The 12,658-nt window shown below is 31.7% G+C and overlaps 2 protein-coding genes across 3 annotated transcripts in view; one reads left to right on the forward strand and one right to left on the reverse strand.

Moving 5' to 3' along the window:
• LOC114331767 (probable G-protein coupled receptor CG31760) overlaps positions 1 to 12,658 on the forward strand; it is a 923,592-nt gene that overhangs the window by 510,018 nt on the left and 400,916 nt on the right. The gene's annotated exons all lie outside the window — the stretch shown is intronic.
• LOC126890606 (uncharacterized) overlaps positions 1 to 12,658 on the reverse strand; it is a 107,027-nt gene that overhangs the window by 8,924 nt on the left and 85,445 nt on the right. The window contains exons 4-5 of the mRNA XM_050659685.1: positions 4,308 to 4,655; positions 2,764 to 2,968 (exon numbers count right to left, since the gene is read on the reverse strand). Of these exons, the coding sequence (XP_050515642.1) occupies positions 2,764 to 2,968; positions 4,308 to 4,655 (553 nt within the window). The remainder of the gene's footprint in view (positions 1 to 2,763; positions 2,969 to 4,307; positions 4,656 to 12,658) is intronic.

Consider the following 12,658-nt stretch of genomic DNA (forward strand, 5'->3'; position numbering starts at 1 on the left):
TGTCGAGATATTTGAAGTTAAATATGTAACGGCACAGTTATTTGGATTAAATTATTGTGAAGCTTAATTTTTAAGTTCAAATATCTCGAAATAGTATATTAAGTATGGAGAACGGTAAGGGTTTTATACCGATCGAAGACAATTGTTTGGAGGAGGAGCGGAGCGACGACTCCAATTATTGTCTGATATCGGTTACCCTTAACGTTCGACATGCTTATAACGTTTTTTGCACGATTGATACCATTATAAATTATAAAATTAAACATTTTCGTCATATTGACTAATTTCATTCATTTTATCAAGATAGATACTTTGGTTGTTAGGTAGTAACTAGGGTGCATAACAACAATGGAGAATTGAGTTTTTATTTAGTTGTCAATAATTTTAAGTACAATTTTGATTATTATAGATTAAAATATGAGCGAAAGTGAATTTGAAGAAATTGAACGGGCTTGGGAAGAAGGGTGTTCCGCAATTATTCCCGAAAAATCCAAAATCCGTTATCAAAATACCTACCAAAGTTTTAAAAAATGGTGCGAAGGCAAGAATTTAAAAATCGAAGAAAAGACTCTATTGGCATATTTCGTTCAAAGACATATGCAGTTGAAAGCTCCTGGAAGCCTCTGGGCAGAATATTCAATGATTAAATCCACCGTTTTTCTTTATGATGGCATTGATATTTCCAAGTTTTCAACTTTGATCGCGTATTTGAAGAGAAAAAATGTTGGCTATAGGCCTAAGAAAGCGAGCATTTTTACACGGGAGCAATTTGAAAAATTTCTGATGGAAGCACCGGATGAAGAATTTCTAGTTCACAAGGTAATATAATTTTAGGTAATATATAAGGTAATATAGTTTAGGTAAAAGAAATACTCTAATGAAGATTTTTTCATAATTTGTAGGTCGCAATGATATTGGGAATATCTGGTGCCTGTAGAAGAGATGAATTATATAATATTACTATGATTGACATCCAACAAACCGATGGTTTAATGATTGTAAAAGTACCCAATACAAAAACGAACATCCAGCGTACTTTTACAGTCGTTAATAAACCAGACGATAAAATTCCATATTTAGAAATTCTGCAAAAGTATATAAAACTTCGTCCATTACAAGTAAAATCAAATCATTTGTTCTTAAGATACGCCAAAGGAAAATGTTGTGCTCAAGTAATAGGGAAAGGGACAATCGGGGGCTGGCCTTCTCAAATTGCCAAATTCTTAAATTTGCCTAATCCCGAGAACTATACTGGCCATTCGTTCAGGAGGACATCAGCAACGCTTTTGGCTAATAAAGGTGTTGATGTCCTCAGATTAAAGCGTCATGGAGGTTGGCGTTCATCGACAGTGGCAGAAAGCTATGTAGAAGATTCCCTTCAAAATAAAATAGATTTTGCCGAAAAAATATTGTGCAATACTAGTAATACTACTAATGTATGCGATTCTGCAGGAGTTTCTGTTAGAAGTGAAACCACAGCCCAAACAAGTGGGATTTCATTAAATAATTTAACAAATTGTACCATAAGTTTCAATATAAATAAATAATTCGTTAGTTTTCTGTATTCTTTCAAAAAATAAATTAAAATTAAGAGATTTTTTAACTCGACGGTAAGTGAATTACTTACCGTCGAGTTGGAGTACTTACCGTCGAGTTGGATTACTTACCGTCGAGTTGCTAGTAAATGTCACCTACTGACGTAAAATCTGTCACGGTAAACAGTCAAAAATGATCAATCGTGCAAAAAGTAATATAATTAAATATTAAATTGATAAAATCATAATTAAAAATTAAGCGGCACAATATATTAATCAAAATAACTCTGCCGTTGCATGTTTAACTTCAAATATCTCGAAAACTAATGACTTTATCGTTACGAGTGAGGAGTATAATATTATTTATATAGAGAGTATTAGAGATTCAAAAAATTGTGCTAAAATTCCGCCACTGGCGTAGAATTTGGATAGAGTCAACCATTCACTGTCCACTGTCGTACACCTATGGTAGTAGCCCAGAAACATTTATTTATCATAATTTAGTAAAATGTAAAGTTAACTGAATTCGCTCACTAAAATTTCTACCTTACACTATTAACTGCTCAAATCAACTTAATTTTTCATTATAAAAAGAAGAATTATTGGAAATAGTGGGAGTATATACTAAACTCATAAAATTTTGTGAAATTTATTTCTATAAAATGTTTTTATTTTGTACAATAAATAATTTTCTCATTTGTTATCAATACATTATAATGGTGTAAATAAATAATTAATGTTAATGTGAATGTTTACTATTAATAATACTAGCTATTAGCAGGTAGGTTTGGTTGTGTAGTAATTTCCAGTTACGTCTAACAACCTAACTTCCCAAAAAATAAATTACCAACGTCACTAGACAGTTGTGTCTCAGATTAGCGAATCGACTTTACCTACATTTTCTGCCAAGTATGACAAGAATATGTCAAATGGTTTTAAAGTACTGGGCACAAATAGTTTTTAAAGATTTAAATAAAATATCCTGTAACTCAGTAAGAAGTCACGACATTTTATTTAAGTCATTTGGGTCAAATCTTAATATTATGAGCTGTACCTAGAATCTACAATCTACCTTCCATCTACAGATGGAATCTACACAACAAAACATTCCAAAAAGAATTCATCAAAGTGAGCATAACAACAAATGTAAGAGCATAATGAAGAAATATTAGATGCAAAAGAAGAAAATATAAGCAAGATATTAACTGAACTTTCGTTGGAAAATTACCTTGTTGGTGATGGTGAGCTGGATCCTTCGGATAAATGTTTGTCATAGGAATTAGATTTATCAGAATCTCGGTCGGAACCATCCTCTGAACTCATCCTTGTTGTTATGGCTGCCTCAATTTCTTCGGCTTTTTTGAGCTTCTTTTCTTGCTTGTTTTTTAATGACTGTACTAACTTCTTTTTTAGTTCAAAATCTGATAACTCGCCTATAAAATTTTGAAACAAAAATTTAAGTAAAGTATAATTGTAAAAATATTGATTAATTAAAAAATATATTAAAATGTTTCTCCCTATTTTCTCTGTTGTACCCTTCACATAATGGTGGAATTGTTTTGCTAATCGGTTATTAGTTTTTGTCTTCTGTTGGGTGCTTCATTCTTCTTCAAACAATCGATTTTTCGATGGTATATGTTAAAAAGCTATTTTTTCTTTACGCTGTTTTCACATTATGCATTTCTTCATTTTGATGTTCTTCGTCTGTGAGTATTTCGGATTTGTAATCAAGATTTTTATGACTGAATGGAATTATGCAGGATGGTGATGTAAATCAGCATGTAGATATCTGTCGGTATGTGCCGGTCTTCTTCGTCCGGTATTTGATCGTTTTCTTCCAGTTCCATGGTAAACTGAATTTTATGGTGGATATTGTTGATGTGTTCTAAAAATACCTTTAGTTTTTCTTCTCCGTGGGTTTAGATGATAAAAGTGTCATCCCCGTATCTAAGCCAAAGTATAGGTTTGTGTTCAGCTGTTTCTATTGTCCTTTGTTGTATTTCTAGTATAAACAAGTTTTTTTATTATTGGTGACAGTGGGGAATCCATCGGTGCTTCTTCAGCTTGTTTATATCTTTGTATCCTGTGGTGTTGGATACATTTTCCTTATGATTTTCAATGATTGGTCTCTTGTAACATTCATGAAAAGTGAGACCATAGCTGACGAGCAAATGTGTCTGCTCAAGAGTCACATCTTTTACACGTTCGATGAAGTGGCATGCGTTCTTGACATAAGACTCCGCTTCTTCTGCGTATGGCTGTAGCCTGCTATTCAGCCATAATTTTTTTCAGACAGTAGTTGTAGAGGAGATCCGATGGAGCTAACAATTGGCTGCAATGGTAATCCTGCCTTATATACCTTGGATAGGCTATAAAGTTTTGGGCACCTTGACGACTTCTCTCTAGGTATGAGATAAAACTATTGTTCTTTCTTGATGCCTGAGGTTTGGTCTTAGCTTTTATTATTTTCTCTAGATATATTATCGGGTCCGACGACGAGATGATTTGATATGCTGTATCATTTAAGATACTGTATCATTGCTACATCTAAAGTTTAACCAAATCGAAATCCAAATAGCCGGAAATTTAAAGATTTCTTATATTGGAAAAGATTTTGGATGAGTGAGATGAGAGATTGGATGATGTTTTTAATAGGTTCAAATAACTTACGATGGTGCGATAATTTAAACAATTTAGGGGGCTAATATTGAATAAGAAACAGGAGTTAAAGCCTATATAAAAAAGGAAGAACAAGAAGAAGAAATAACTTACCATACACATTACTTTTAAAAACACCCGATTCCATTTCAGGCATTCTCTTCTTGAACATCTGATTGTAGGAACACTCAGCCTCATGGTGCCAGAGATCTGTACCAAACTTTAATCTCGTGGGACAACCTCTGTTTCTAAACACGCAAGGAAATATTATGATGCTGGACAATATCTCGTATCCCAAATTTCTGATGCAATCTGGTGGGACACCGTTGGAGTGGATACATCGATGGCAGATGTTTTTACCATCAGATCGGATGTAGACTGGCTCACAAGACAGATAACTTTCGCATTGGATGCATTTTATGAAGTCGAGAAGTTTTTCTGGAATGGCTACTAGTCTAATATCTGGAACAAAATGTATTACTTAGAAATTATAATTCGTATTTTATACACATACAATAGGAAAAATCAAGCATAATCACTTTCATGAGATATCCCAGAATAAAGTTCAAGAGGTAGCCCATCCGAAAAGTGATTCTGATTTATTTAAATGTGAAAATTGGAAAAACATATGTTCAAAATAAGTCTGAAAATGGATAAACTGACTAATTCTAAGTAACTTTTGTTCTATAGAGTTTTCTCACTGCGTTTCGAGTCATTTTCGAGTGAAAATGTTCATTTTTCAACAAAAAACAACATGTCGCAAATAACTCAAAAAGTAAGTATTTTAATAATCGAAAAAATCCTTATAAAAAAATCACAAAAATTATGTACATATGTAAGAAGTGTGTAGACCCAATAGAAGCGGAGTTGTAGCTCATGAAAAATACGTTGTTATTCGTCAAATTACAAATCGAATATTTCAACGTGAAATAGCCAAATAATGAAGTACTTTTCGGGGAAAACTAATTTAGTATATCATTTTGTAAAAAGGCAAAAGTTATAGCATCAAAACTAAGTTGTACTTGTACCCAAAATGTAGTTGGTTCCTTTTTTGATAAAAGAATCTTGAAAATCAACCCGTAATTACCATCCCAAATGAAATTCATCGTTACTGTTTAACAATTTACTTTAATTATGGATTGTTTATATGATTTGTAAATTTCACTGGTTCAAACTGCTTATTTTTGAAATAAGTTGGTTTTAAACTAAAATAATAAGAAGTATTCACTTCAACAAAATTTGAAATTTTCAAAAAATATATTTTTTTCAAAATAACCTTAAATGTATTAGTAATACGAAAAATCTCGTAATATAAAAAATGTAGGTTTTGCTTTTCTAAATATTTTGGATTTTTTGTTTTTCTGTAAGATAAAAATTGGTTAAGATAAAGCTGTTCAAAGTTTGCATACACTTGTGATTAGTGACTCATTCAAGCCTTTTCAACTACAACTCTTTCAACAATAAGCATTCTGAACCGGTGAAAATTACAGGTGATATAAACAATATATAAAAAAGCAAATTATAAAGCGGTAATGGTTAACTTCATTTGAGATGTTAATTAGGAGGTGATTTGTAGGATTTTTTTACCAAAAAGAGAGACCAACTTTAAGAAACATTGTTCATAACTCAAAAAATATCAACCTTAGAGAAAACTTATAATAGATCTGTTGTATTCAATATAATTCAAAAAACCTAAAAAATGTTTGTGTCGAAAAAAATCATTTTTACAATTTGTTTAAATAATAAATAAAAAAATAAGTTTAATAAACAAAAAACTAGCACCACTACCAGCATAAGCGACCTCTTGAATCTTATTTTAGGGTATCTCATGAAAGTGATTATGCAAAATAACCCCATGGGAATATTTTTCCGAACGAAGCCGAGCTTTTCGCCATGTTTATTTTAAAATCGTTAAGAAATACAATAGTACATTCTTTCACGGTTTTTGCTCTAAATTTTAAAGAACCGCTTGGATTGACATGAAATTTGGCATACGCATAGCTTACATGTCAAAGAAAAAAAGTGATATTGTGCCGGTGTGTGCTTTTGCAATGGGGGTAATTTTCACCCCCTCTTGGGGGTGAAAAAAAATATAACGAAAATAAGTCTGGAAATGTGTAAACTGACTAATTTTAAGTAACTTTTGTTCTATAGAGCTTCTTCGTTAAGTCAACGCTTTTCGAGTTATCTGCGAGTGATTATGTTCATTTTTAAACTACATAACCACATTTGTAGACGGTTTTTCGCAAATAACTCAAAAGTAAGTATTTTGTCGAAAAAAACGTTCGTAGCAAAAATATAGCCTGTAAAAAAGTAAAAAAAATGGTGTACGTGGTAGGTCTCTGGACCTCGTAGAACCAGAGTTATAGCCAATGAAAAATAGATACATATTCACCAAATTTAAAATAGAATATTTCGACGTGAAATATCCAAAAAATTAAGCACGTTTTGGGGAAAACCCATTATAACTTTTTTAAAGTGTTTAAAAAAAGGTTTATTTGTGTTTTTATAAAAAGTTGCTAGCATTCAATTTAAGTAAGTTACAGTCAAAATAAAGTTAGTCTCTTTTGTTTTGGCAAAAAAAATTGGGAAGACCACCCCCTAATTAGCAACTTAAATGAAATTAATCGTTACCGCTCCACAAATTATTTTACTTATGTTGTGTTTATATGATACAGATGATACTGTAAGTTTCATCGATTCAAAGTGCTTATTTTTGAAAAAAATTGGTTTTAAAGTACAATTTTAAAAAATTTTAATTTTGAAAAATATGATTTTTTTCAAAATAACTTAAAAATTGTTACAGATACCAAAAATCTCGAAAAACAAAAAAGAAGTCAGCATTGCATTTCTGAATATCATGTATTTATTTGTTTTTCTGTTAGACAAAAATTGATTAAGATTTGGTGTTTCTAAATTTGCATACATTAGTGATCAGTGACTCGTTCAACCCCTTTTAACTACAGCCCTTTCAAAAATAAGAACTTTGAACCGATGAAACTTACAAATCATATTATAAACAATACATACACGAGTCAAGAAACTTGTGAAGTCGTAACGATTAAGTTCATTTGAGATACTAATTAGGGGTGATTTTCCCGATTTTTTTACCAAAGAAAAAGGGACTAACCTTATTTTGAGCGTAACTTGTTTACTTTGATGCTAGAAATTAAAACAAAAATGAAGTTTTTTTTAAACACTTTAAATAAGTTGTAATGAGTTTTCCCCGAAATGTGCTTCATTTTTGGTTATTTCATGTTAAAGTATTCCATTTGGAATTTGACGAATGTGAACCTATTTTTCATTAGCTATAACTCTGCTTCTACTATGTATAGAGACGTGATATATACACCATTTTTTAAATTTATTACAGGCTATATTTTGTTACGAATTTTTTTTTTTTTCGATGAAATACATACTATTTGAGTTATTTGCGAAAAACCGTCTAAAGGCGTGGCTATTTTGTTGGAAAAATGAACATATTCATTGGCCAATAACTCGAAAAGTATTGACAGTGAAAAAACTCTATAAAACAAAAGTTACTTAAAATTAGTCAGTTTATCCATGTTCGGACTTACTTTGGACAAATATTTTTTCACCCCCAAGAGGGAGTTGTGACGTTCCGCCCCTTATAGAATCGATTATTGATGGGAAGATATTATTTAACTATCCAAAATATTATTTAATTATTTTCAGAATTATTTTCTTTCAATGTTTATTCAAATAGAACTTAAACCCATCTCAGAATTTTTAAATGCTTGATGACGTCACATTTAAAACGTGGCAACATTGGTTTCCCCACTTTGACAGCCAATGCTTAGTAGAGGGGTACGAAGGATTCAGCTGTGAACGTGAGCCTTGGATTGCCATTGTTTCTCGAGTGTTCGGTCTGAATCGTAGTGTGCGGAGTCATTAGACTCAATTATTCACCTCTAATTCTCAGTTCCAAATTGATTAAATATTACAATAAAAGTATAGTGAAGTTATCCAGCAGCAGTGGATTTGAAGAATTTTAGAGCATACTATATCCAATGAGTTCTACCCCGGTAAATACACATTTTATTAAGTATTTTATTCAGCCATTTTGGAAGTCCTTGACATTTGCTAACTAAGTTTCACATAGTCTATTTTCATGGTTTTTATGTTTTATTTTCATGGATCAAACTCATCTAGAGATAATTCAATATTCGTTGTTAATTTGTGCTTCCAGTTGGAAAATAGAGCTAATTTAAACTCCATTTTTTATATTCCTTTCAAGTCTACAGAACTCCTATCTTTTGAACGATGATCAAATAAGTATCCATCGCTTAGTCTTACTATATTTCATCCTTGTATAATATATCTATATACCGGTGTATATATTATAATAAAATATTCTTTCACAGTAATTATATTTTGTATTTCAATTGGAAATTACTTGTGTTATTTGACCAAGGTCATCTGATAGCAACCTGATAAAAGGTCAAGCTGTCTAGTCATTCAAGTTTTTGGACTTAATGACCTATTTCTTCTTATTCCCATAGGAATAAAAACACCTCCTCGTATCTCTTGCTTCTTTTTTTTTGACATTGGTAGATTGGTAGTAACACCACACTGTGTTTTTTTTAGCACCTACCATGAAATCTTAAAGCCACCCTACAACAACACCAAGGCCAGACCACACAGAGAGAAACAATCAATAGGCGACCAGCCTGGATTATTTCCACATTTTCTTTTTTTTTGAGTACCTCCAGCTGCTTTCCAACAGTTTTGAGTACCTTCAGCTGCTTTCTACCAGTCTTCCTCTCCTGTACCTCCAGCAGGACAGCTGCTAGCGAGAGTTAGCACCCTTGGGTGCTCATTACATCAACTTCAAGATTAGGAAAGAGTGGTTTGTTTGGGAACATTTACTGTGCTCTTATTAAAGACAGACTGGTTTTGTGATATTTAGTACATTTTTTTTTATAGTTCAATTGCACACACATTTTTCCTGCTTTATATTTTTTATAGGTTTTTTTTTCTTTACAACATAATATTTAATTGATAGCGTTCCCCAACACTCTGCAATCTATAAAGGTATAAATTTCTGAGCTCAGATATTTTCCCTGATAATAGTAGTCGGTACTCTTATCTTGATTATTTTTAGGCTGTGTTCCACTTTTGTATAATTATTTAAACTCATTCCATTATTTTAGTATATGTTTAATTAAATTTTTAAAAATTAACTTCACATATTAGTCAAAATTGTAATTATTAACTTTATTTAACTCGAACTTATTAACTTTACTTAACTTTAACTTATTAACTTTATTTAACTTTAACTTTAATTTATTAAATTCATATGAACTTCTGGATTCTAATCCCTCAGATTAGTTTTTGGTTTCACTTGTTATTATTACTATTATAAACCACGAGTTAGGAAAAGGATCTGTGTATCCACTCGTAGGTTTATTTATTCAATAAGGCTTGTGCCTGTCCCACTCACAGTGAGGTATTTATATGTTATATATAGTATCAGGTAGTATTTAATTAAGGTGTACGTATTATAAACGTACAATTATTATTTGGTGAGGGTTCTACTAACCTAGTTGTAAGTTGTACTTCCTGTATTAGAGGTACCCGTAGTCAGTTTTTCTAACCTTATAAAGAGTATTCTTAGATCATAGTTGTATGATGATTTTGTAATTGACTTTCACTAGTATCACTTTTTCCTGTCATGTTAGAGTTACACACTAGTTACTTGTCCTAACTCAGAGATTGTTAAAAAGATCTAGTAGTTACATTCAATAAATATACATTTATTGTGATTTTTTTTTCTTATTACTCCTTTATTTTTAGTAGTATATTTTATAATTTAATAATCTTTAATAACTTTTCACATACTTGTACTACAAATTTAACATACTCTATAGCAGCGTAGAATACCTGGAAGAGCGTTAACCTAGTTATCCTTCTTCTGGCGCCCAAAAATTCATTCTATTTTCAGTATATTATTATATTTACTCTATCTATTTTCTGAACATTATCTTCATATCTTCTTTTCGAGCCATCATTGTCACTTCCTTTAATCTATTGTCTGGCCAAAAATAGCCGTGCAAATTGGCCGAATCCTTCCTTGAGTGTCAAGTGGCCCTTCTCATACATATTTAGCTAGCCATTCAAGTTATATCTATCTATTAATGATTTCTCATCTCTAGTCCTGTATCAATTCGATATTCTTTGTCTTGGCATCCTTCCATACAAATACTACTACAAAGTTGTATTTTAGTTACTCCAGCTTCTTCAACGGAGAAGCCACACATTTTTGTCCTTTGGCTACATTAAGTAGATCTTCTTCTTTTTACTACTTCTGTTGGAGTTTACCACTCCCTTTTCATTCACTCCAACAGAAAATCATCAGCTAGTTGTTACAGAGTGAACACCACTCCCAGGGCAAAAGCACATATCGGCACAATATCACTTTTTTTCTTTGACTTGTTAGCTATGTGTATGCCAAATTTCATGTCAATCCAAGCGGTTCTTTAAAATTTAGAGGTATTGCAATATTTTACCGTTAAGGAACGTACTACAAAATGAAAATACAAAAAAGAAATGGTGTAAAAAGTTTAATTTTGTACTGGATCTGTCATAAATATTAAATACTCTATTTGTACATAAATTCAACTTAAAAGATTTATAAACCATTCAATTCAAAAATGCCATTCACTTTTAGTTGTGATAATGAAAAATATGCAATAAAGCTCGTCTAGCTTGAGTAAACGTGTAAACTAAAATATTAAAAAGGGTTATTTTTAAGCGTGCTTCCCGACTTTACACCTACCATAAAAATAAAATAAATTACATGGAACAGCATCTTTTATTGCAGCTGAAACTTTGGATGGAATTGCTGCTGAGCAGTACAATTTCAAGAACATATTTACTTATATGAAAAGTAAAATTTATTATGAAGGTAAAATTTAAAATTTTAGTAGGTACACAGAAGATTAGATTGCTTTATTTGCTTTAAGAAAGATAAAATGAAACTAATAATAAATAGACCAGGGCGGATATGTGAAACAACTACATTTGGATGTGAGAGGTAGCATTCTGATTTTTGCAGAAAAAAGTGTGTGATGACTTCAATAAAAATTATTAACTCTTCCTCACTCTCAAGTAGGTCAGTAATATTAATAAGATATTTAAACATGATTAAAAACAGTTTTTTTTTATTTTATAACTTTAAAACGGTTGAAAAAAGAAAAAAAGTTAAATTACGAGCAATGGCTTATGAGATACAATCGGTCAAAGTTGACCGGCATTTGAGATAAAGTTATAAACAACTGTGTGGTCCTTTAAACCATTACCTTTCTGATTGAACTGGAATAATGATGCGGCTGTAGTTTCGTGTTGCAACGAAATTGAAAATGGTTATTCATTTTTGATTTACATATTTATTCTGATTGGAGTAAGAAGGGAACCATTCTCGTTGGAACTTTACCGCGCTGAGCAGATGGGACGTGAATTATAAATTGTAAAATTCCCTCATCTTCCTTCCGTTATGGCTTGCAAATTGTAGAAGCCTCGGAGGTGTTACCAGAGAAGGTTTCCATTGTTTTCAATCTGGTAGGATCTAGAGTAACGTTTTTATGTTGTTTTATGTGCTATTAGATTGAAAACTTAGTCTTTTGCTAGCAGTTGCCGCTAGCGCATCCCTGCCATTTCGTTCGTTGCAATCCGTGACTGCACACCGGGGTTTGTCCTAGTTGGCTCAGAGAGAGCAGCATATGTGCCTCCTGATGAAAGACTAATAAGTTTCGAAACAGGTAGAGGTGCTTGCTGCACTCTCTGATTGGACTAGAATAATGATGCGGCTGTAGTTTAGTGTTGCAACGAAATTGAAAATAATTATTCATTTTTCATTACCTTTCTCTTTCGGAACTCTTTCTCTTTGCAAATTTTTATATCTTTAAAATATTTGTAACAAATTAATATATTATAATAATAGAAACGGTCGATATACCAAACAAACTATATTAAAGCAAATTGAATTGCAAGTTCAAAATAGAGGTAATAAGTAAAAAAATCTATTTTTTCGGCTTCGTATAGAGCAATCTTCTTCTTTTTAATCCGATGTAACTCGAATACAGAAACCTAAGTAATAAGTTAGCAAATCAGAAAGATGGGATCCCAAATTTATTTGGTTATATACACTTACTCACTGGCACAAAATTCCGCCACCCAAAATGTTTGATTAAGTTTGACAATTTATAACTTTATCATTTGTACTCCGATTTTCAAGATTCTTACATCAGTTTATAGGTACAAGGTTTGGTGTCGTTTGTTATTATTTCGGTAACAAAAAAATTTTGCTTAGATGGCATTATACGGGGGTGAATGGATGCGTTGTATTTCCTAACTCCTAACTCCTAACTTTAAAAGATTTTGTGGAAAAATTGGAGGGCCGATTTTGTTCAATACTACTTTCGTATTATCCTGAAAATGTTCCT

The sequence above is a fragment of the Diabrotica virgifera genome, chromosome 8 (genome assembly GCF_917563875.1).
Source record: "Diabrotica virgifera virgifera chromosome 8, PGI_DIABVI_V3a".
Classification (NCBI taxonomy): Eukaryota; Metazoa; Arthropoda; class Insecta; order Coleoptera; family Chrysomelidae; genus Diabrotica; species Diabrotica virgifera.